The following is a 26032-nucleotide window of genomic DNA, read 5'->3' on the forward strand; positions in this document are numbered from 1 at the left end:
TCTTCACCAAGCTCTACCTTGGAAGCTAAGCTTCAGGTTTTCCAACTAAATTCCAGAGTTGCAAAAGTTACTTCAGACAGTTTCTGCCAACTCAGTAGTTTGGATGGAGGGACGGATTCTTGGAGCTTCCTACTCTGCCATCTTCCATGAAGTCACTCCCATGAATTGTTTTTAAAAGTTTGTTTTCCTGCTAGCATATAAAAATATAATTGACTTTTGTGTATTATTGACCTTGTGTCCTCTGACCTTGCTAAATTTGCTTATTAGTTTTAGAAGTTGTTTTGTAGATTCCTAAGTATTTTCTATGTAAACAATCATCTGTGGATAGAGAAAGTCTAATTTTTTCCTTTCTGGTTTTTATGCTTTTAATTTCTTGCCTTATTGTACTGGCTGATAAAATGTGGAATAGCAATGGTGAGAATGGACACGTTTGCCTTAATTTTGATTATATGAGGGAAATTTTTTAAAAATTCACGTTGAGTATGATGTCAGCTGTAGGTTTTTCATAAATGCCCTTTATCAGGTAAGGAAGTTTCCTTATATTTTTAGTTTGTTGGAAGTTTTTAATTTTGAATGGATGTTGAATTTTGTCAAACGTTTTCCTGTGTATATTGAGATGATCATACGATTTTTCTCCTTTTATTAATATCGTGTATTACATTGATTTAGTCTTCAGATATTTAATCAATTTGCATTCCCATTTTGTCATGATGTATTATTTTTTTCTATATATCATTGGATTTGTTTTCCAAAAAAAGTTTAAATGATTTTTGTGTGTATGTTGAAGGATATTGGATAATCTTTTTTTCTTCTTTTGTTTTCGATAAGTTTCTTTTTTTAGGTTTTGTTCTCAGGGATCTCTGTCCTGATGAAACAAGTTGGGAAATGTTCTTTCTCTCTGTTTTCTGGAAGCATTTGTACAAGATTAGTGTTAACCTCTTTTTTAAATGTTTGATAGAATTCACTAGTGAAACCATTTGTGTCTAGAGTTTTCCTTGTGGAAAGATTTTTGATAAAATCAGTTTTCTTAATAGGTGTAAGGCTATTCAGATTTTATACTTTATCTTGATAAGTTGTATTTTTTGAGGAATTTGTCCATTTTGTCTAAGTTGTTGAATTTATTGTTATACAGTTGTTCATATTACCTTATTATTCTTTTAATGCCTGTGGAATCTGTAGCGATAGCCCATTTTTTATTCCTGATAGTGGTAATTTGTGTGTCTCTTTTTATTGATCACTTTCTCTAGAGGATTTATCAACTTTATTGATTCTTTAAAAAAAAAGACCTGCTTTTTGGCTTCGTTCATTTTCTCTTTTTTTAAATTTATTTTTTATTTTATTGAGTTCTCCTTATATCTTTATTATTTCCTTCCTTCTACTTACTTTGGTCTTTTTCTAGCTTCTTAAGGAGAACCTTAGATCATTAGTTTTGTATTTCTGATACTGTTAAACTATAAAATTTTAGCGTTGTTTTAGCTATATCAGTATAGTATATATACTTTTAAAGTGTTTTCTCATATATCACCTCAGCCTGAAAAGTACATAGAAGAAATAGTCTCAAATCTAACTTACAGGGAAAGTAGATGAATTGGGTATATTGAAGGATACACAACTTGTTAATTGTGGGATTGATGCTTGCTTCCAGGTGGGTTTCACTTTTTATTTTTCCATCCAGTTTCTGACTCCCAGAATCCTGAGAGCTCTATCTGTTCCTTATGTTGTTTCTTATGTCACATGAAGGTCAGGAAAGGAAGCTGAGAGAGGGAAGAGATTTGGTACCTGCTTTTAAGGAATGATGTTTCTTTGAAGACATCACTACACTTTTCTAAGCTGGGAAGTTGTTGATGGGTTTGTGTGGGTGAAAATCCCTCTCTGTCTGAAACTATAGGTGGTCTATGAGGTAGAGAGAAGTGCTTTTCTATTGTTTAAAAATGCTTAAATGTAGTAATTTTGGTGTTTCACTGGAGGTTAGAACACAGAATCTAATCTGCGTGAAGAAATTAAACTGTTGCATATTAAACAGGTCATTTACCCCCTCTGTTTACAGGCTTTCCCACATTCACTATAACTGCAAGTTGCTCATCTGCTTCTGGGTGCCCTCTAATAAAATCGTGATCCACATGATGGATGTTTTGATATGTCATTGTGTGTGGTGTGTGTTGCTAAATGGAGGGAAGCCTGTTGAATTTGTGCCCTGAAGTCTCCATGCTCTGTGGACCTTGAGGGGGAGAGGTCTCACAGGAGGGCAGGAACAGAGGATACCAAGAAGATGGGCTGAACGAGAGAAGCTGAGCTGGTCTCAGCCCGTGTGGAGCAGCAGGAGCAAAACTGAGCAGCGCTGTATTTTGTGGACACGTTATCATAGCCCCCCACTATGATCCAATGTCCATGTAGAATGCAGAATTGGATCTTTGATTATATTTCCAGATAATCTGCAGCGTAGTATAACATCAAGATATTTAGGTTTGTGATTTCACCACCAAAGGAAGAGTCCTCTGGATTGTAGCCATGCTGGATTTTTAGTTGTTTTAGGTTTTTTGCTTCTTTGTTCCTCTTTAAAATAGTACAGAATTCAGTGATTTAAAATCCCTTTGGAGTTCTAACAGTTTTGTGATATTGAGACACCACAGGAAAAACAGGAGCTATTTCATGGTTGCATAATTCCTTACTCTGGAGATTTTTCTTGTTTTAAGCTAGTAATCACCTTTAACGTAAGATGGGGTTCTAAATGAGGCTGCCAGGTAATCTAAAAAGCTCAGTGCTGTGACCAGAATGTTAGCTTCACCGCTCCTATATGTAGGAGATTTTGGTTCCACATTTTACTTCTTTAATAGCAAGACACATGCAAATGTCACTAGTACCAGGTAGCAGATTTGTACCTGGAATGACCTCTGGTTATAAACCCAGAGTTACAGCGAATTGAAATTTGGGTGAGTGACAGGAATCATTGTTCTATTGTTTCTGTTCTAAAATAGAGCAATTTTTATTCAAAAAATGTTCCGGTGCAGGAAAATCCCAAGTTTCCCAAGTGTACCTCAGTTTTCCCGTCACCTTCGGGTGTGTCCCCCTCAGCCTCCAGTGTGACCTCAGCAGGACAGAGCCTGAGGTCGCAGTCATGTCACAGCCTCAGTGTGAGAACAGGCCTCGCACTGCCCGCTGCATCTTTCTGTCACTGTGCAGAAGCTTCTCTTCAGCTTCGTGTCTGCAGTGGGATTGGCCGGATGAGATACGAAGTCCAGGAAGTTCCCTGTTCCACAGGCTGGCGTTGTACGGTCTCATTGTCAGTGGTCTGTGATTTTGTGTTCCCTTCAGAACCGTTTCTCCTGTCCTTCCACATGTGTGCTTTCTGGATTTGACCATGTTTAGATTCAGTTGTAAATGTGCGAGGCGGAGACTTACTTGATTCAGGTGTGGCTTACCTGAGCTGAGTGTTTTTGTCACAGCACAGGTATTCCTGTGGCTTCTTGGTAAGAAGAATCCCATATAAATCGTGAGCAGATAGTGTTTCAGGTATGCAGGATGCGGTACCTCTGTTTTCCTTTCTTTTGGTTTTCTCTGTATCACTTGGGACCTTTGTTCTGAAAATTCTGTCCTCAAACCTCCTTTTTTTCCATTCCAGCACAGTCGAGACAGACATTTTCAAAAGGATCTTTGCCTTTACACACACTCACACACACACACACACACACACACACACACACGGAAGCACAGTTTCTAATCCTTAAAAATTCCATAAAAACAGGAAAGGGGTTCACTGGATTCTAGCTTCTCTCCTTGTCCTAAATTAATTCTGTTCTGGCTGTTTCTTGATGGGCTGGCACATCTCAGGCCGCCTGCCAGTTTCCTTTCCTCCTTGCTCCCTGTTTGCTCTCAGCGTGGTGTCCTCAGGAGGATGCCACTGTGTCCCTTACTTCTGGGATAGGACCCAGGAGTCTAAACAATTCTTCATCTCTTCTCTGAGAACAAACAGCAAAACAGATACCTTTAAAAGCCTTTTTCCCTTCTCTTTGTTTCAAACCTCCCAGATTGCCCTAGGCCTCTGCACACATTTCTGGTTTCTAGGTGAGTGATGTGCCAGTCGCTGGTAGATTGGAAGGGCAGGCTCAGGTTGGCAGCCCTACTTACCTCAAGAACATTTCCCTCCTCAAAAGAGAGGTTTGTGAGCATCTGCTTGGAACAGTCCGATTCATGGGAGTGGGGGAAGGAAGGTTGTTCTCTCGCACCCTCCTGAGTATACTTCATCTGTATCAGCACCTATCTAAAAGCAAGAATGGACTTCACTTCAAGAAAGCATTAGGTTCCCTTGGTTATATGCTTTAGAGAAAAACAAGCTTTCTTGTTCTTTTTCTGCTGCTGTTTTTGGTCCATGAATTTGAGGGTATTTTGGTATCTATTTTTCTGTCCAAGTCTAGATCAGCTTATTATTTCTGAAATTAGTTAGAAATTAGTTTTCACAAAGTCCAGAGCTACGCAACCCAAGTTTTGTGTGTTATTCTTTTCTGTTCGAGGGACTTACCAGTCCATTGTGTTCTTCACAGTTGAGCGATTTTGCTATTTTGACCTTGGATTGTATCAGAGAGTAAAAAACAAACTAAAGAAACATTATTGCCAGAATTTTACTTAGCATCCCGACTTATCCAGTTTAAATTGAATTTCTAAAAAACTAAACATGATTTTTAAAGGGCATGATACTTGGTTATTGTGCTTTTAGTGCTTAAGTGGATACATTTAATTTTAGAAGTAGTAGTAGAAATATTGGATTTATAAACTCATTTTTATGAAAATTTGAGGAAATTTGAAAATATACCTGTGCAATGTGAATGCACCAAGGATACTTCTCTTTATAAAAAGATTGCATATCAAAACTCAATGGTTCATTTCAGGTTATAAAAATATGTTGGCCACAGAATTTGGAATTCCAGTCAGGCTTCTTAGAGTTCATGTCTGCTGGTCTGCATTTTGGGTGTGTGTCTCTGCTCATCCTACTAAGTAACTTGGTGACCAGGTATTGTCTTGCTCTTGCTGTGGAGACACTGCTTTCCCAGTTCTTAAAATAGTCCTGACCTTGTCCACTGCCATATCTGATTGCAATTGCCCTTTCTCTGCCAGGGCTTTCATTCATTGCCACTTTCTAGGCTTGCTGTGTTGTTGAATTAAAACAAATAAAAAAAACTTACATTGTATTTTCTCAATTTGGTTCGAGTTCTTTAATGTGGTTTATTCTTTATAATTGAGATTATTTGTATGTTTGCCTAATTGCCCCCCTTGTTTCTCTTTTGTATCATGAATAAAAACTGTCTAATCCTCCTCCTCATAGGCTATTGTCTTCTTCCTTCCATACCTTGTTTAGTTTCTGTTGTTGCTATTATCCAGGTACATTTAACACTGTTTTTCTTTCGTATATCAAGTTTTTTTAGAGTTGAAACATAGAATTTTGCATTCTCTTTGTTTGTTGATTTGGAATTCTATCCCGTGGCCAACGTACTTTGTTCTGGTTTTGGAAGCCCTAGATCAGGAATCTGTAAACTTTTTTTTCAAGTTGTCCTTTCAATCTTAGCTGTGGAGGGCGCAGCTCAGCTCCAGGTCCAGTTGCCGTTGTTAGTTGCAGGGGGCGCAGCCCATCATCCCCTGTGGGAGTCAAACCAGCAACCTTGTGGTTGAGAGGACGGGCTCCAACCAACTGAGCCACCTGGCCATTCAGGAGCTGAGTGGCAGCTCATTGACTTCATTCTAGTTGCGGAGGGCGCAGCTCACTAGCCCATGTGGGAATCGAACCAGCAGCCCTGTTGCCCAGAGTTTGTGCTCTAACCATGTGAGCCACCTGTCCGCCCCTATTCATCTATTTTTGTTGTGTGGCTATACATGTGCCAGACACTGCTTATATCATTTAAGATAATACATAGTGAACTATAGTGAAGGAGGTGAGGGAATTAGCCATATAGATACCTGGGGGGGAAATGGTCCAGGCAGAGGGAATGGCTGGTGCAAAGACTGTAAAGTGGCAACGTGCCTGTGCTATGCCTGTGCCTAGGGTGAGGTAATAAGCCGTGGGGAGAGGGCTAGCAAATCAGATCAGAGGGAAAACAGGGTGGGGAGGAATGCAGATCTTGTGGCATCTTGTAGGCTATGGTAAGGGGGCTGAACTTTGACTTCGGGTGAGATGGGGTGAGAGTGCACGATTTTGAATGGACAAGGCACATGGGGTGACTAGAGTCGCTGTGACTGCGGTGTTGAGAAGAGATTGTAGGGGGGCCATGATAGAAGCAGGGATGCCAGTTAGGGGGTGAGAGATGTCGGTGACCACACTAGGCTGGGAGCATGGGCGGTGGGGAGAAGTGGTTGGAACCAGATATGTTCTGAAGGGAGAGTCAGTAGGTTTGCAGGACACGGGGTTTGAGGGAGAGAGGAACCAAGAGTGACCGCCAGGCTGTGGGTGAGGAGCTGTAACAGTGGAGTTGGGTGTGGGGAAGACTGCAGGTCAAGTTTTTTGCAGGGTCGGGGGAGATGAGTTCTGTGTTGGCCAGGTTAAATTTAAACTTCCTGGGTCAAATAGGCAGTTGGATGTATGAATTGGGTGTTTAAGAGAGAAGACCACACTGAAAGTGTAGCTAGACAAGGGGCGACCAAGGACAAAAAACCCGCAGAGAAGCCTGAATAACGGAGATGAGAAGAGTCAAGTGCTTGAAAGCCAAGGGAAGAAAACAGGTCAAGGAGTTCTAATATTTTTTCCCACTTCCAGGGGACTGTGATGGTATTCACACTCCTCTTTGGAACCATTGCTAGTATGTTCTGTCATTTACTGTGTATTGACATCAGGCTTTTAGCACTCTGAAGGCTGTTTGTTTTTTAATGAGGTACAAGTTCAGAGAATAATACAATACTAATGTGCTTGACGCATAGATTTAAAAATGTTAAGATTGTACCATATTTGTTTCAAACTTTCAAAAAAGAAATAAATTATAGCTAGAGCTGAAGTTCTCATTTTGTCCCTGCTATCAACCCCCTCCTTCCCTTTCCTCCTCTGAAGCTGGTGCACATCCTTCCTTCCACGTCATTTTTCTTGTTCATACAGACTCGTACGTATGTGCTTGTAAATTCATGTATAATGTAGTATTGTGATGTGTAGGAAAAATTGACAGTGGCATCATACTAGAAGTATTCTTTCCAAACTTGCTTTTTCCAGTTTGGTTTTGAAATGTATTCATGTTGACATATAGAGATTATTAACTCAATACAATTTATGAATAGACCCATTCATTTATCCATTCCCCCCTGAATGGACATTTATGTGGGTTCCCATTTTTGTGTTACACGAATGCTGCAGTGAACCTCCTTGAACTTGCCGTCTCGGGCATATGCTGGGTTGCGGAGGGTACACATCTTTTGTTGTGACTTGCCATCCACAGAATAGGAGAGGAGCCATTTCTCCCTGACTGGCCAATGCTTGGTACGTTCACACTTTTTATTTTTGGCCAATTGTACAGGAGTGAAATGATGCCCTGTTTTAATTTGCATTTCCCTGGTACTTAATGAAGGGAGGGAGCATCAGTTCACATGTTTATTAGCCTCTGAGCCTCCATGTGAGGATGCATCTGCTAGTGCCTTGATCTTGAACTTCCCAGTCTCCAAAATGGTGAGAAATAAATTTCTGTTTGTAAGCCCCCAGTCTATGGTATTCTGTTACAGCAGCCCAAACTGACTGAAGACGATTTCCTGAGGATCCTTCTCAAAAGCCTCCTTGTAGTTACTTCCTTTCAATACTCCTTAATGCCGCGAAGAGGAGAAATGCCCCGCTTCTGGCAAAGGAAAAGGGTAGAGAGGAAAGAAAATAGTAAATTTCCCTTCAGTTCAGTCTGGGCAAATGCCACTTCAGAGTTGCATGTCAAAGAGTTAGGCTATCGGAATTAAATACTTTAATTAAATTAATTAAATGAGTTGTAATGGCTTTTCACTTTTGAATGTTTGTCAGTCATAGCAAAGGGCCATCAGGATGACTGGGGAAAGTGGGAGCCTCTTTGTTCCTGGAGACGCTTTTAGTAAATGTCAGCTTTCTGCCAGGCTGAGAAACTGGGAGGCAGCTCACAAGTTCCTCCATACCGATGGTGGCTGGATCTGTTGGAGACACATCTGAGCAGTGGAATTAAAGTGGCTGTTTTGTAATTCTCAGGCACCACCCTTCATTTCTTTCCTTGACACCTAGGATACCACCTGTTGCCAGCTCAGAGGTCTGGTTTTACAGGGATTCTCCGTTTCCAGAGAAAATCTTAATGAAGTTTACTTGGAAAGTAGACAAGGCAGGTAACTTGGGAACACACTTACGTGGGGCTAATTCTACACAGAAAGGTAAAATTGGGCCATGATTTCTGTAGTGACACAGCTCCGATGACAACACATTCCAGGAAGAAACACTGTAAAACATTTCGATTTTGATTTCTCTGCCCAGAGCTTCTTGCCCTTCTCACTATAGGCACGTCCTGCTCCTGGACAGTCGCAGTTCCCTGCCCTGGAAGACATTTGGTTATTGTGGACCTTCCCTTCACCTGGGCTTATATTCACTGATATGTCAGAAGTTTCCGACACTTCTGGGAGGTAGCGGAAGGACAGAACAGTGTCTCCCTGTCTTCTGGACTTTACACATCATGTGGTTTTACACTGTAGAGGTTTGAGTAGCTCTGCTGGATATACTGAAAGGGACTAGTTCAGATGTTGCTGTGGCCGTATTGGCCGTCTCTGGGATGGGGGATTGTGTGCCGTTTCTCCAGCGTGTTCTCACAGTACTTCTTATTGCTCAGGTCCTTAGTCATGACAGGGAGGAGGTACTTACGGCCTACGGTTTGCATCGAACTTGGTTTCTTGGTCTTGTGAAGGAAGAGCCCCGGGATGGTTGTTGTCATGCCCAGAATGTTAGTACTGGTGACCATGTCGCATGCATGATCAGAATATTGTGACCACGATCCTCTCGGTGGCACTGGCAGCTGAAGAACTCGGTGGAAATGCTGAAGGCAGTGGTGTTGTGGGAAAAGCTACAGAGACCTTTTACAGTGACAGCCAGGAGTAGGAATGTCCAGGGAACAACGGGACTGGGAGATACAGTCACATCAGCGTCTGCAGAGGGCTCGAGGTTGTGATGGGATCTTCTGGAAGCTTCCTAACTGCAGTTGTTTCTGAAGTGGGGTGGGGGATAAACCTGGGCATCACTTTCCTCCAGGGTTTCCCAGGTGACTCATGCAGGGGAAGCGCAGCTTCTCTGTCTTGCGAGTGGAGTGTCAAGTAGGTTACTGCTTAGCAGAGACTGCTGGCCAGGGGTGCAAGGGTGGTGGCTCATTTGGGATGCTAATTCTTACCAAAGAAAGGGTTTAAAAATATTGCCTTTGTAAAGTGCCTCTTGCACAGAAACTTGGGAACTTTGAACAGCTTGATTCTTGATGGGTCTTTGGCTGTTCATTCCTCCTTGTTCACTTTACTGACAGCTCCTCCCGAGAAAGGGCTCAGCCTTTCCTGTTTTCCTAGTCCCTCAGCATGGTTTCAGACCGAGATTCCTTTCTGTTCCTGTTGTCCATGTATTATTTACATGCCTTAGAAGTTCCACAGGAGGGGAAGATTCTGTCAGCTCCTACAGCTCTTGTCTGAACCAAGTGTGACTGCGTCATGAGCCCTCACTGCCTCATGAGAGGAGTAGACGACAAGTCTTAAGAAGAAACCACAGAATGAGAAATTGCAGTTGTGCTTAAGGGATCAAAGAACATTTCAGGGGACTAAGGAGACTTTCTTTTTCTCAGTAGTGTTAATTACAAAGCAAAGTGAGTTTTACAGAAAAAGAAAAGATTGTTAAGCCCTAATGTATTTGAATGGATAGAGTTGTGAGATCTTTATAATATGTAGATTACTTAGCTAATCTTTTTCTCCTCCTGAATAAACTTTTGTGATGTTGGCAGGGGACGATGTCTAGTGGTTGTAGTTTTTTTTAAATAGAAGTAATTTTTTATTAGTCTCAACCTAAAAACTATCCTGTTACTATCGTCATAGCTGAAGACTTTGTTGTACGTTATGTGTGTACTTGAGCAGTGCATAGGGAACACCACTGGGTTGCAAACCTAACAGGGAACCTCAGTGTATGGCCACATGGGGAAAAGGGGACCATTTATAAAGTTTCTCCCAGGGAAACCTTTGGAGTCGTTTACCAAACGAAAAACCAAAACATATACTGATGGGTTTTCTTGCTGTTAGTTTAACTCATGGCAGTGAAACGAGAGTCTCTCATTATTTCAGTTAACTGACATTACTTTTGAGACTTTGTACCTTTTAAAAGATGTGCAGATCTGATCTTTTGTTTGTTTTGTTTTTTAATGCTAAGTAGTTCCTTAAGTCTAGAAAAAGACTGAAAAAGCTGTAGGCATCTTAAATGGCATAAACTACTTGAAATTAGGTCAGGACAGTCTGCAAAATCTTTGAGGATTAGTTATACTCTGGAAAATAGGATTTATTGACTGTTGTATTTAGGTGAGTTTGTAAAAAAAATCATAATCAGTAAGGTCCTGAAGTGGCAAAAGTGTACATTTCTTTTATGGTCTGCCTCTTGTGGAATCACAGTAGAATTCTCAGCCAGTTATTTGGATATTTGGACAGTTTTATTACTACTTATTAGAGAACAAATTTTCCATTTGTCAGATTCTTTTTTAGTGTCTTGGTACCAGCCCTGTGAACCAGATATAATTCAAATTCTCTGCCTTCAGGGACACTTTTAAAGATTATAGAGCTACATTTTTCATTTCTGGCCTTGGGGAGAGTGTCCCCTTTTGTCATCAGCGAAGGGCTTGTTCTTTAGTGAAGTTTCCTTGTCATCAGAAAACACGACTGACCTCTTTATGTGCAAAGTGTATTAACTGGAAACCTGGGGATTTTGATGCAACTATTTCTGTCCTTTTATTTAGGGTGGTTTTGGCTACAAGTGACAGAAAACCCCAATGTGACTGGCTTAAAGCATAAAAGGAAATTGATTTTGTCACATACGAGATATCCAGTACTTTTGTGACAGCATCGGGGGCCCTGGTTTTCTCTCTGCTCTGCGTGCTCAGCACATTGGCCTTGGCTTTAGGCTGGGACCATTTTTTTTTTAAAGGAGGGTGCCCCTACAGTGGCCCATGTGGGCATCGAACTAGCAACGTTGGCGTTACTGGCACCATGCTCTAACCAACTGAGCTAACCGGTCACCCAGGCTGGGGTCTTTTAAGGTCCCAACCCAAGGGGGCTGCAGTAAGGAGTCTCGGTTATCCAGACAGAATGGTATCCTGAGGAAGAGGAGGGACGCCTCTCTCCTGTTCTTTAAGAACGAGGTAGCTTTTCCCAGAGAACCCTGGCCAACTTCCCTCATTCCTCATTGGGCAGAAGAGGGTCCCAGGCCTTTCCTAAAGCAGCCACTCAGAAGAGCGGAGGTGCTGCTCACGATGCCCTCCGGGCTAGAATGGTGTCACATCCCTTTGCGGTTTGGCGACCTGAACAAGACTGTGACTGAATTAACAAGGACCTGGTGTGGAAGGATGTCGTCAGCTACAGCTCAGTCCATGGGTCTCAGTGGACACTAGGCTTCCCGAGCAACCTCTGGTTGTTTATTAAAAAAGAGCCTTTCTCTTTCCAGTCCTTCCAAGGCTGCGCAGTAGGCGAGACAAGCCCAAGCCCCTCAGCTGCACCAGCGCATCCCGCAGGGTTAGCTGTGGGCATGTCTTCATTGTACCGGTGAGGAAACGTCAAGTGAAGTGACTTACCCCAGGCCCCACGCCTTGTAGGCCAGGGCTTCACGGAGGCTGACAGAGTTCTGGGCACGTCCACTGCTTCACATTCCACGTTTACTTAGAAATAAATGCCAGAACAAAGTTACGGAGATGTGGTTACATGTTTTACATGTTTACGTCTAAGAAAATATTTCAAACACAAAAAACGGTAACATAACTCTAGGTAGACATCACGTGGAAACAAAATGTCAGAAGTCGAGATCTGGCTAGAGGTTGGACTTCTGCCTGTCAGCCCTGTGGGGGCTGCAGAGGTTCTCTCCGAGTCCAGGGATGGTCATTTCCTTGACCCTTCTGCCCGACTCTTCTGTGGCACGTGGCACTGTTGACCCCTCTCCTTTCCCAGGTACTTACTGGCCCAGGCCAGGAAGTTAGCACCTTCCTGGTGTTCCCTCTGCAGTCAGAGGCCCGGCCAGGGCGGGACCCGCTGACCTCGCCAACCAGAGTCCACTGCCACAGCGGGCACCTCCTGGGGCCCTGAGAACAGGCCCCCCACCGCTGCTTCGCCACTTTCCGCTGTAAGCACTGCCACTGGGAGAGTTTTCTAACTTTCATATTGTTGTGCTTTTACTCACTGTGGTCCTCTTCTGGAATTATGTAATTCATTCCAACAAGCCTTTTTTTGAGCACTTACTGTGTGCCAGGAACTGCACTGGAGATGAGGGAGAATGGTCTGTGGTGGTGACAGACAAGTAAAAAGACGGCAGCACAATGGTGCATTGCTGCGACAGCGCAGGTACCTGCGGAACCACAGAGAACACTTACTTGTGTCAATAGCAGTAAACTAGAACATAGTTTCTTGGGCAGCTTTGGATTAAGAAAATTTTGCAGTTTTGCAAGTGGTCTTGTATAACGCATTTTTCCCATAATTATGAGGTTCAGACAAAAAGAATGGTTTGACTCTTCAGGTAAAACCATATTTCTGCTCAACAAATATTTCATTTTTCTTTTTTAGATTTGATCTTTCAGATGTAGTCTTGACAGTACATTCCTAATTTTGAAAATACATTCAGTATTAAGGAAGGTGCCTACTACTTTAACTTTCTTGAGAGAAAATTGACATTATAAGGAGGGTGTTTAAGTACAAAGAGCTTTTCCTTGTCCCACTGTTTGTTATAGAGTCAGACAGAAAGACATGATCCTAAGTGGATGGCCAGAGATTGAAAGTGGAGGAAATCTGAAGCCGGAATTCCTTTGGGAAAAGCAAAGCCTTTTCATGATTCTACAACTCAGCAAGGAATGGCTTTACCTGCCTGACCTTGCACCTTCCGGAGAAAAGTTTGGTATCTAGCATGACCTGATTTCTCAGGCAAAAACCCTTCCTTGGAGTCAGGGAGACACCCTTACCAGTACTGGATATTGTGCAAAGTCTGAACAGAGTGAATTTGTGTTGCTTTCTGTTCTTTTCCTGAACTCTTCTCTTTGAATGTACAGTGACTAGGGATGGTTGCCTTCCTGACTGTTGTAACATACTGTAGCTCTAAAATCAAATCCTGTAGAGAACTTAGAAGGGACCTGAGAACTGGGAAGGGAAGAGAATGTGGGTTTTTGTGCATAAAAAGATGGATGGAGGAGACCAACGACGCAGCATTCAACAGAAATTTCCTACTGCCTCTCACGCACCAGCTAGTGCTGTATGAGTACGTGCGGGGGCAACACGTCGGGAACACAGCCAATCCCTGTTCTTCCTCATGGAGCAGATACTCTGTGAAGTCGAGGGACACTGTAGTTTGCCAGGTGTTTTGATTCCCTTTTCCTCTCTTCCTTTCTATTAGGAAAGAAGAATAAGCTGAACAGACTCTGACCGTTGGCTGTCAGCTCGCCAGGACCGCCTTCCTAGCCCTCCTTTCGTGGTCCATGTGCTGCATCCTCTGCCCTCAGTGTGCAACCGGCCCCCTACGCAATGTGTGTTTGTCAAACCATGGAAGTGGGGCAGTATGGCAAGAACGCAAGCCGGGCCGGAGACCGGGGAGTCCTCCTGGAGCCCTTCATCCACCAGGTGGGCGGGCACAGCAGCATGATGCGCTACGACGACCACACTGTGTGCAAGCCCCTCATCTCCCGGGAGCAGCGCTTCTACGAGTCCCTCCCCCCCGAGATGAAGGAGTTCACGCCTGAGTACAAAGGTTAGTCACCGGCCAGTGTGGAGAGAGCAGCAGCCTTGGGCTTGTCGGCCCTCAGTTCAATCATCTGTGTTTTGTTCGCCCTGTGATGCCACAGGAGTCTATTGTCTCAGCGCAGCGCAGTCACTTCATTAGGCAAAATCCAGGGCTGCAGGCATCAGGGAGGTCTTTAGAGCTTGAAAATCAAATGTATTGATAGGGACACCGAGAAGAACTCAGAGTGTTAAGTCCCACTGGGGGAGAGCGTCTGGTGTGGGGGGTTCCCGTTTGCTGGGACAGTCTTGGCGAGAAGGGGGCAGTCCTCTGGTCCCAGAGCAGGAGGGATTGGATGCTTTCCAGGCTACGGCGGTGAGACTGCTGGTAAGGAGGCTCTGTGGACGGAGCCTGTGTCTGGATGTGCTGGGGAGTGAATGGATGGTAAGAAGTTTACAGAAGAATTGGGGTCTGGAGGGAGGTCCTAACTTTTGAAGGAAAAATAATCTCTTTTAAAATGTAAATTAACTTTATATAATGAATTGCAGGAATATATACCAGAATTAAGTCACTTCTAAAATCTGATTTTTGTCACTATGTTTATACAGTTTTATGATTGCCCGTCATATGTGTTATATTTTTTGGTGTTCTGCCTTTTAACTTTTCTCAAGCTTTATGAATTCAGTCATGTTGACGTCATCCTTTACTTAGGGAATTCTCAGTTTACAGAAACCAATCCATATCACTATTAATTTCTGTTCCTTAACTTTGTGTGTGTGTGTGGTAAAATATATGTAACATAAAATTTGCCATTTTTATGTGTATAATTTAGTGGTGTTAAGTACATATATAATGTTGTATAATCATTATTATCTATTTCCGGAACTTTGTCATCGCCTCAACAAAAGCTCTGTACCCAATAAATTGTAACTCAGAGACACAGAGGAAAAACTGATGGTTGCTAGATGGGAGGGGGGTGGGGATGGGGGAGAAGGTGAGGGGATTAGATAGCACAAATTGGTAGCCACACTATTGCCAAGGGGATATGAAAGACAGTTTGGGGGATATAATCAATAATGTAAAGATTTTGTAGTATGTCAGATGGGCACATGTCTTATTAGGGAGACCACTTCATGGACGGTGTGGATGCCTGACCACTGCGCTGTACACCTGAAGTTGAAGCTGAATAATATTGTATGTCAACTATAATTTTATATATATATATGGTCACGGGATGTGGAGTACAGCATAGGGAATAGAGTCAATGGAATTGTAATAGCTATATATGATGTCAGAGGGGTAATAGATTGGGGGAGAGGGGTTACCACTTTGTGAGGGGTGTAAATGTCTAACTATTACATTGTTTTGTACACCTAAAACTAAAACAAACAAACGAAAAACAGTAACTCCCCATCCATTTCCCTCTGCCTGAACCCCTGGTAACCTCTGATCTCCTTGCAGTCTCTACAGACTTGCCTATGGTGGCTACTGCATGTATGTGGAACCCTGTGATTTTGGTCCCTTTGTGTTTGGCTTGTTTCACTTAGCGTAATGTTTTCAGGGTCCATCCATCTTGCAGCCTGTATCAGAACTTCATTTCTTTTTATGGCTGAATACTATTCCACTGTAAATATACAGCACATTTGGTTTATCCATTCACCTGTGGGTGAGCACACACCTTGGGTTGTTGCCACCTTTTGGCTATTGTGAATGCTTTTGTGACTATTAGCTTACCAGTCAGTATCTGTTAGAGTCTCTGTTTTCAGTTCTTTTGGGTACATCCCTGGGAGTGGAATTGCTGGATAATATGGTAATTCTGTGTTTAACTTTTTGAAGATCGTCAAACTGTTTTCTATAGTGGCTGTACCATTTGACATTCTTACCAACAGTGTTCTACTTCTCCACACCCTTGTCAACACTTACTTTCCATTAAAAAAAATTATTACAGCCATCCTAGTAGGTGTAAAGTGGTATCTCATCATGCTTTTGATTTGCATTTCCCTAATGACTGACGATGCTGATGTGCTTAGTGGCCATTTGTATGTCTTCTATGGAGAAATGTCTGCTTAAGTCCTTGGTGCAGTTTTGAACTGGATGGTTTGTTTGCTGCTGTTTTCAAAGCAGGATCCAAAGAATATTGAATTTGGAAGAATAAATATTCTAGGGCTGCAAAATAAGAGAGAAGTCAGAGTCAAACACACTGCCGTCTCTTAAGCGGCTAAGAAACAACAGTTGCAAATGCTTTATAAATGCAGCTTCAGCTGCTTGCTTGTCTGTACTCAACACCTCCATGGCCAAACCTGCTATAAATATACCAAAACCAGAACGAGAACTCTGCTGCTAAGGAGAAAACCTCTGAAAAGGGCATTGAGCCCGGCTCCAGAGGAATGTTTTCTAAGTCACAGCCCCCAGATTCAGGACAAGTTGGGGTCTCCAGGTGCCTCCCGGGGAAAGAGTGTCAGTCATAGCACTGGTTAAGTTCCCCCAACCTTTTCTCAGACGTGGGGACAGAGGTCTTTAAAGACCACAGCAAATCCTGAGTACTTGATTTTCTGTCCTCCAGCTGCGTTTTCATTAGAAAAGAATAAATACACTTTTTCAAAAGTAACAATTCAGTTAAACTAAAATTGATCCCTTCTTTTTAAGCTCAATTTATTCAAAGAAAATTGAAGATGTTATTGGTCCAATTCATATATTTCAAAGACCAGCAGCATAGGATTTTTACCTTTTATTTTGAAATACATTTAAAATTACAGAAAAGTTGCAAAAATAATAGCCTTCCCATAAGCCCAGCATCCTCTGATGCTCCCACAACACTGACATACCAGATAAAGCCCTGTCACAGGGCAGCACGCCTCTCCGCAGAGAGCGCCCCCTCTGCGTGACCGGCTCCCCAGCGTGCACGGCAGGACTGGCAGCCCTGTGCAGGAAGAGTCTGACCCAGCCCTTCAAGCTCTTGAGTCCCGCCAAGGTGATATTTTAAAACGTCTTTATGAATTGAAAGCCATGGTTGATGGTCTTAGCAAGATATTCAGATGCCAGGTGCGGACTTGGCTGTAACCCACATAATGCCGGCTGATGAGCCCACTGGTTTATTGCCCAGTGCATCGGACTTAACTTCAGTGCTCGGAAAGGATTCCGGGGCACTGAAGACATGGTGATCGACGCAGACCCTGCCTCCCCTCTCCTCCCAGTACCAGCTGCTGTCACCACCACGGAGTCCTGTCCACTGATGACAGGCATTCAGCAGTCAGGAGCATGCTAGCAAACCTTCTCAGGTGCTTAGGCGAGCAGACTGAAAACAGCCCCTTCATGAAAATCAGCTGGGTTTTACTTTAATTTGGAAGAGTGTGCCAAAGACTCAAATGAAGCTCAGTGTCCAAATGATGTGTCCCATTTGAAGGAGAAGGGAACATTGCATGTTTTTGTTCTCTCTGTTTGGCCAGAAGCATGCACAAGTGGCTAATAAGTACATGGAAAGATGCTCAGCATCATTAGTCATGAGGGAAATGCAAATCAAAGCCACAGTGAGACAACACTTCACACCTACTAGGACTGCCATTATTATAGAAAGGAAGGAAGGGAAGACAGACAAATGTTGACAAGGGTGTGGAGACGTAGAACACTGCTGGTAAGAATGTCAAATGGTACAGTCATTTGTGAAAACAGTTTGATGATCCTCAAAAAGTTAAATACAGAATCACCATATTATCCAGCAGTTCCACTCCCAGGGATGTACCCAAAAGAACTGAAAACAGAGACTCTAACAGATACTGACTGGTAAGCTAATAGTCACAAAAGCATTCACAATAGCCAAAAGGTGGCAACAACCCAAGTGTGTGCTCACCCACAGATGAATTGTTAAACCAAATGTGCTTTATATTTACAGTGGAATAGTATTCAACCATAAAAAGAAATGAAGTTCTGATACAGGCTGCAAGATGGATGCACCCTGAAAACATTACGCTAAGTGAAATAAGCCAAACACAAAGGGACCAAAATCACAGGGTTCCACATACATGCAGTAGCTACCATAGGCAAGTCTGTAGAGACTGCAAGGAGATCAGAGGTTACCAGGGGTTCAGGCAGGGGGAAATGGATGGGGAGTTACTGTTCAATGGGTACAGAGCTTTAGTTTGAGGCAATGAAAAAGTTCCGGAAATAGATAATAATGGCTATACAATATTGTGAATGTACTTAATGCCACTGAATTGTACATCTTAAAATGGTTAAAATGACAAATTTATGTTATATATGTATATCTGTTTAAACCAATCTTATAAATGCCAGGAAAATGAGGGCTTATATCAGATGAATTAAAAGACCATTAATTTTTATTTGCCTAGGTGTGAGTAATGAGGTAAAAAAATGTCAGGATCAAAAGTATTTTTTTTTCTAAAGCTCATAGATTGCATAGCTCATTTAATTACCAAATCTCACTTACTCTTGGAGGGAGCTAGCTACTTCCTGGCCTACCCACAGCATAGCCATTTCTGCCCTGATCAGATGTGCTGGCTGTGTGTCTGCCAGCGGTAGTAGTCAGTGGTATGTGCTTATGGAGAATTAGCGGTTTCCAGGTTAGCTTTCGGTGACTTTGCAAGAAGAAAAGAGCTCATTGTAAAAGGAGAGAATGATACAATTAAAACATTTATATATCAAAATATACCTTTAAAGAAAATAAAGAGATAAAGATATTTGCACATATAGTGGACCAAGCATTAGTTTCCAGGAAAAAAAAAAAAAATATATGTACATTTTTTTGTATATGTGTAAATTTATGAAAATCAATAAGAAAAAATTCGGTAGAAAAATGAGCAAAAATAAAGTCAATGAGAACCAATGACCTATGGCTGATTCTTTGAAAGAATAATAAAATTGATAAATCTCTAGCCAGCCTGATCAAAAAGAGAAGACATCAATTTCCAATATCAGATATGATAGATGCATTATCACAGATTCTACTGATATTTAAGATAAAAGAATATTATGAACAACTTTATGACATTCTACAACTTAGAAGAGATAGACAGTTTCTTCAAAGACACAAACTACGAAAACTCACTCAAGAAGAAATGAATAACCAAAATAGCCCTATCTGTTAAACAAATTAAAATTGGATTTTAATGCATTCTAGCAAAGAAAACTCCAGGCCCACACGGCCAATTATACCAAATGTTTAAGAAAGAAATATTGCCAGTTCTACACACACTTTTCCAAAAAATTGAAAAGGAGTATGTCCCAACTCTAAGTCCATTACAAGAAAATGAATATTCTTAAGAACCTAGATGTTAAAAATTTGAACAAAATTTTAGCAGGTTGAATCCAGTAATACATTAAAAAGATAATATGTCATGACCAAGTAGAGTTGATAAGAGTAATGCAGGGTAGGTTGCAAGTAGATTTCACATTCAAAAGCTAATGTAATTTACCATATTAATAACCTAAAAAAACAAAACAAAACGTGATTATCTTCATAGATGCAGAAAAAGCATTTGACTGCATCCAGTATTCATTCTTTTTTTTTTTTTTTTACTGGCAGCCTTGTGGTTGAGAGCCCGCACTCCAACCAACTGAGCCATCTGGGAGGCAGCTCAGCTCAAGGTGCTGTGTTCAATCTTAGTTGCAGGGGGCGGAGCCCACCATCCCTTGCGGGACTCGAGGGACTGAACCGGCAACCTTGTGATTGAGAGCCCACTGGCCCATGTGGGAATCGAACCGGCAGCCTTCGGAGTTAGGAGCACGGAGCCCTAACCCCCTGAGCCACCGGGCCGGGCTGGCCCCCAGTATTCATTCTTGATAAAACAACAATAAAACTCAGCAAACTAGGAATAGAAGGAAATGTCCTCAACTTGATAGAGGACAGCTATGAAAAACCTACAACTAGCATCATACTTAATGATCAAAGATTACTTTCCCCACAAGATCAAGAACAAGACAGAGGTATCATGTTCACCACTTCTAGTCAACATTTTACTGGAGGTTCTGGCCAGTGCAGTTAGGCAAGAAAATGAAGTGATAAAAAGCATCCAAATTGGAAAGAAGTAAAACTGTCTTTATTTGCAGACACCATAGAATTCTGTCTTCAGCCAAACTATCAATGAACTTTTGGAGTAGAGTGAAGTCCTGCAAAGGACTCAGAAAATTGACTTCTTAAACACCCTTTCTTAGGAAGTTACTTGAAGATGTTTTCCACTCAAATAAGGAGTAAACCAAGAGCTGGGAGAAGTAGAGGATCATGGAAGATGGTTTTCACTCTGGTTAGTTACAGCAGGGAGGGGCCCAGCACAGAAGCTGTGTGGCCGGTCTGGAGGACACTAGATCAGAGCATGAGGGGGTGCCCAGGAGACAAAGAAGATTGTAGACCAGAGGGCACTTAGGCTTGAGACTCTGGTAAAGACAGACAGGAAGTGACAAAGGCGAAGACCTGGAGGAGAAGCAGCCACCTGTGTAAGAAAGGCAGCGTACCGAAGTGAAGCCTACTAAAGTGCGGCATATGTCTGAGCAAAGCAATGGGGATGTGAGGAAAAGAGTCCTTTTTTTTCTAATTTTCAGACTGTAGAACCAATTTTACATACCAAGAGTGAGGAGAAATGTAGCTGACAGAAGGTTAGACGTGGAAGTTAGACAAAAGGCAGCCCAGACCTTTTTAAAAAACAAACCAAACCCTCCTCTTTGAGTTAGGTTTCAAGACATTGTGTTTTAACTGCTTTGGTAATGATCCAGAAGAAACTACGAACCTGCTTGACAAAAATGGACACAATCAACTGCTTTGCATGAATACAGCGTGGAAAATACAAAGCTGTGCCAACTTAGGAATGCTGGTGGTTCTGTCTGCTGAGGTTAGAAAAGCCTGATGCTCAGTGTGGGCAGAAGACATACTTGTGGGACTGCCTTGGAGGGGAAGAAGTCTTGAGGTCTCTTTCTCTCTAGGTGACACTGTCAGGCAGAAAAAAACCCAGATCTAGAGGAGGAAACAAGAAATGGCAGCAGCAAAGGGCAGTTAAATAAGTAGAGGGTTAAATTGTGTCAGGTTTGGATGTCACTGAGGGCACACAGTTCTTTGAATGGTACAGAAGTCAGTGTTGAAAGTGAGAGAGCCAGATAAGAGAATGGGAAATAAATACAGATTTATCCAAGATCAAAAGTAAGTAGCAGACTTAAAGTGGGGGTGAGTGGTCAGCTGTCTTCTGGAAAGATGTCTGCTGGTCACTGTTCCTACATTGACCTACAGTTTGCTCAGGGCAGGTGACATCTGTGTGCTGGCTGCGTGGACCCAGCCCGTGGGGACATTTGTTGACTGGCTGCCTTTTTTTCCAACAGGCGTGGTGTCTGTCTGTTTTGAGGGGGACAGTGATGGTTACATCAACTTAGTGGCCTACCCTTATGTGGAAAGTGAGACCGTGGAGCAGGATGACACAGCAGAGCGGGAGCAACCTCGACGCAAGCACTCCCGTCGGAGCCTGCATCGCTCAAGCAGTGGCAGTGACCACAAGGAGGAGAAAGCCAGCCTGTCCATTGAGACCTCTGAGAGGTGAGGGGGCGTGAGCAGGGCTGAAGGGGGTGTCTGGTCCTGTCAGCACAAATGCTCAAGACGTTTCTAGAGTCCTGACACATCATGCATGGGGAAGTAGGGCCCAAGTTGGGGGGAAGGTGGCTGGTGTTCTTGGGCTACCCACACAGATGTGACCTGTCTCCTGTGTCACTTCACCTCAATGACGCCTCCTTCTGAGTATGGCTGTCACTGGTTAAGAGAGAATGAAGCTCTCTGAGCCCTTGGGAAGCGAGGGCTCCCTGTGCCCTCCAGCTTTGTTAGGTCTTACATCCCCAAGACAGGTCAAAGTGCGCTGGCCCGTGGTGAGGCTGCAGCTGCTTTCTGACCTGCAGGATGTCAGAGCCCAAGGGCAATGAGAGATCATCCAGACGTGCTGTTTAAGGGCTTTGGTGTCAGACTTTCTCTGAGGCTGTGATATCTGCTGTTAACCCTTTTCCTGTATCTAAAATCGAGTTTATTGCATTGCAAGTGAATTTTTCTTGTAGATTAGGAAAATAGTCTATAAAGAATTATGTTTCTTGATATTTCATGCAAAAAAATTTGAACTCCCACTAGGGTAGCTATAATCAGAAGGACAGAGAAAAGTGCTGATGAGAATGGAACCTTCCTACATTGCTGATGGGAATGTAAAGTAGTACAGCCACTCTGTAAAACGATTATTAGTTCTTCAAAAAGTGAAACCCAGCAATTCCACTCCGAGGTATAAACCCAAGAGAGTTGAAGAAATATATTCACACTTAAAACTTGTGCACAAATGTTCATACCAGCATTATTCCTAATAGCCCAAAAGTGGAAACAACCCAGGTGTCTGTCAACGGATGAATGGATAGATAAAATGTGGTCTATCCATATAATAAAATATTACTCAGCTTAAAAAGGATTGGAATACTGATATACAGTACCTCATAGATGAACCTTGAAAACATGCTCAGTGAAAGAGGCCAGACACAAAAATCCACATGTTGTCTGATTCCGTGTACATGAAATGTTCAGAATAAGCCGAGCCACAGAGACAGAAAGCCTGTTAATGGGTACCAGGGTCTCAGGAGGGGATGGGGGGATGGGACGTTACTGCTAATGGTGGTGAGGTTTGATTTGGGGGTGATAAAAATGTCCGAAAAATTAGATAGTGGTGATGTTTTACAACCTTGTGGATAAGCTAAAAAAAACACGGAATTATAAAAAATAATGATAAGAATGTAAACTGAAAATAATGTGAGCTTCCTGAAACGAAGTGAAATCAAAATTGTATGATTAAGTTATGTTTAATTTCACTCAAAAAGTTTCGGTGACGAGACTGCTCGGTGACCTGAGTTAGTTGGCATTGGACTGTTCTTACACGTGGCAGCACACAGTTTATCTCCTACATCAGATCGGTTCAGCCACACCTGCTGTACTCCTTGCTCCTGTGGCTCAAGGGCCCGGGGCATTCCCACTCTCCTCACTCCCTTTGATGAAGGGAGCACAGAACCCCAGGGACTCTGGCTCAGTGCATGATGTCTCTCTTCCTGTGTCCTCAGTTGGGGTCCTTTGTGGCCAGGGCTGCATCTCTGATGTCAAGAGAGGCCTTCATCTCAGCTTCGTAGTAAGCAGGGTCTCCCGATGGTGAACATTCTTATGGAAAGTGGACACCAGCCTGCAGAAGCACAGCTTCCAGGGCTTTCTTTTCATCCCCCAAGGGGCTTCTGTGTAACTGATAATTGTGGGACCTAAACTCAGTCATTCAGGTGACAAGGAATGTTGCCCAAGTCCATAGCTGGCAGTGGATGCTGCTCTCAACCGCCCTTTGGAGAGGGTTTTCCACAGGTACAGAAGTTACTTCACATGGCACGTCACCTGGTGAAAAGCCAGTGAACACAGAATCCCATCAGGTCTGCCCATGTCCAGGTTCAAGGCCCTGCTCTGAAGGTGACAGTTCTATCTGCAGTGACCAGACTTTGTTTGGCTTGTTAGCAGAGTCTCTTAAATCGCTCCCAGGAGTGGAGCTTGTTTCCTCCCCAGGACCAGGGCTGCAAGCAAGGGTGATGCCAAGTGCCCCGTGTAGGCACAGAGAACTTGCAAATAAGTCGACCTGGCTGTGTTTTACAGGGGATCACAAAAAGGCATCCATGAATGGCCTCAGCAGTGCCCTCACCAGAAGACAATGGGAGTTTTGTCATGCCGAGAGGCCCTGGCCGGCTCCTCTACTTCCAGTTCCGGGAAATGGGATCTCTGCCAGTGCCTTTTAGTGAGGGTCGCCAAGGCTGCCCAGCCCCCTGTTGGGGAGTGTCAGCATTTCTGGCCACACTACCCTGTGGTTACCTCAACTCTGACTCATTCCATACCTAGAGGAGAGGCCAGCAGTTCTGGAGAGGAGAGGGGCATTGGCATTACTGCAGCTCTCCGTCTCTGCTCCAAGCGCAGGCGTGCACTGCCATTTCCCGGGCATGTGGCGTCGCCAGCGCTTTGCTTCTCTTTGCTTAGTAGTGTGAGAAACCGCATTGCAAGTTACTTCAAGCAAAGGCTTTTATGTTGGGGCAAAAATGAAGTTGTGGTAAAGTTCTAATATGTTCAATTAGAGTCATCTTCTCACCACAACCTCTTTGTGGTTTGACTTATTTCTGAACTAAAGCTCCCTTACTTTAGACAGCTTCATGCCTTCCACAGGTGCAAACGTCGGCCACTGAGAAACACAGGTTCCTTGGGGCCTGCTCTTTTCTTTGATGTTTTCCTCTTTCTTCCAGGCCTCATACAAAGGCAGGCAGACGTTCATAAACACGATGTCGGCATCTGCTTTCTTTAAGTCTTCTTAAAGGTTCCGTTGTAGACGTCACAGACTCTAAAAGGATAGTTACTCATGTCCTCGACAGTGGCTTCCAGTGCCCCACTCTGTTAAATGTGACTGTATGCTCATCAATTTCTATAGTTTTTTAAATTGTGGTAAAATACACATAGCATAAAATGTACATTTTCACCTTTCCCAGCCTACAGTTAGCATTCACATTGATGTCCAGCCATCAACTCTGTCCATTTCCAGAACGACCGCATCATCCCCAGAGGAGGTCTGTGTATTAAACAGTTAACTTTGTACTTCTCCCCGCCCCAACCCTTGGCAACTGCTATTCTACTTTCTGTCTCTGAACTTGCAGTTACCTCATATGAGTGGAATCATACAATATTCCTCCTTTTGTGTGTTGCTTATTTCACTTAAATGAAAGCATGGTTCATTAGGTTGTAACATGTATCAGAAATTTATTCCTTTTTATAGCTGAATACTGTTCCATTGTATCCATGTACCATGTTTTATTTGTCCGTTCATCCACTGATGGACACTTGGGTTGTTCCCAGCTCTTATTTATTGTGATGCTGCTGTGAACATTGGTGTATAAAGTATCTGAGTTTCTGTTCTCGGTTCTTTCAGGCATTTGTTGGATCATGTGATAATTCCCTTTCACTTTTTGAGGAAGTGCCGGACTTCCACAGTGGGGCACCTTTTCACGTTCCCACCAGCAGTGTACGAGGGTTCCAGTTTCTCCACCTCTTCCAACACTCATTTCATTTTGTTCTCTTAATGGCCTCCCCAATGGATGTGAAATGGTATCTTGATCACACAATTTAATGCAGAGAATTATTTTTCGGAGACACAAATATCACTAATCCGATTTACTCACTTTTATGTGCTCATGCATGTGGGGCCACCATGTCACCCACCCTGTGCAGTGAGATCCCAGGGGGTGACTTGTCTGAGCCCATTAGCCATGTGTGTGGTCTTCTCCTTTAGCTCCCAGGAGGCAAAGAGTCCAAAGGTGGAGCTGCACAGCCACTCGGAAGTCCCTTTCCAGATGCTGGATGGCAACAGCGGTGTGAGTTCTGAGAAGATCAGCCACAACCCCTGGAGCCTGCGCTGTCACAAGCAGCAGCTGAGCCGAATGCGCTCTGAGTCCAAGGACCGAAAGCTCTACAGTATCCTTATCACAGCTCCTCAGCAGTGTCTGCTTCTGGGATCACGGGCCCTGCGTCAGGGCCCTCTCTGCTCGGTCCCCTCGTTCTCAGCTTCCTTTTTCATAGGCTCTTCTTTTTCGTCCTCCTTCCTTTCATCAGCCTGTTTGTTTTTTTTCTGCCTTTGGGGACTCTTAAAACTGAATCTTTAACTTGACAGTCTAGAAGAGCGCTGTCCAATAGAACCTTTTGGGACAATGGAAGTATTCTGTATCTGTGCTTTTTCTCAGTATGGTAGACACTAGCCACACTGAGTATAGAAAACGTGGCTGCTGTGACTTGAGATATTGAATTCTAAATTTTCATTAATTAAAATTGAAATTGAAATCACCAGATGTGGCTAGTGGCTACCATATTTATCAGTGCATGTCTAGGCTCGGGTGGGGGGGTGTGTATGTGCGCACGTGTATTTCTCCCCTCCCAAAAGATAATTAAAAAGTAACATGTTTGGTTTTGGTGTGCTTTTTGTTGTTGTTGTTGTTTAAACACCGTACCTATACAATATAAAATAGTTTTAAGATGTTAAAGGTAAAAAAGTATTACGAAATAGATATCTTTATGATCATTTAGTTTTGCAGCAGTAGACAATAAATAACTAATACTTACTGAGAAACTGAGGG

At 43.0% G+C, this 26032-nt stretch overlaps 1 protein-coding gene and 1 pseudogene across 3 annotated transcripts in view; both read left to right on the top strand.

Annotated features, from left to right (window-relative positions):
- IP6K1 (inositol hexakisphosphate kinase 1) overlaps positions 1-26032 on the top strand; it is a 53338-nt gene that overhangs the window by 21908 nt on the left and 5398 nt on the right. For all 3 annotated transcript variants that reach the window (XM_088798145.1, XM_088798144.1, XM_019723843.3), the window contains 3 exons: positions 13562-13912; positions 21203-21413; positions 25195-25376. In XM_088798145.1, the coding sequence (XP_088654271.1) occupies positions 13690-13912; positions 21203-21413; positions 25195-25376 (616 nt within the window). In that variant the 5' untranslated portion in view covers positions 13562-13689. The remainder of the gene's footprint in view (positions 1-13561; positions 13913-21202; positions 21414-25194; positions 25377-26032) is intronic.
- LOC141567184 (aminoacyl tRNA synthase complex-interacting multifunctional protein 2 pseudogene) lies at positions 16715-18391 on the top strand (annotated as a pseudogene).

Source organism: Rhinolophus sinicus, chromosome 5 (assembly GCF_057876585.1).
Source record: "Rhinolophus sinicus isolate RSI-liver-muscle chromosome 5, RSI-T2T, whole genome shotgun sequence".
NCBI lineage: Eukaryota > Metazoa > Chordata > Mammalia > Chiroptera > Rhinolophidae > Rhinolophus > Rhinolophus sinicus.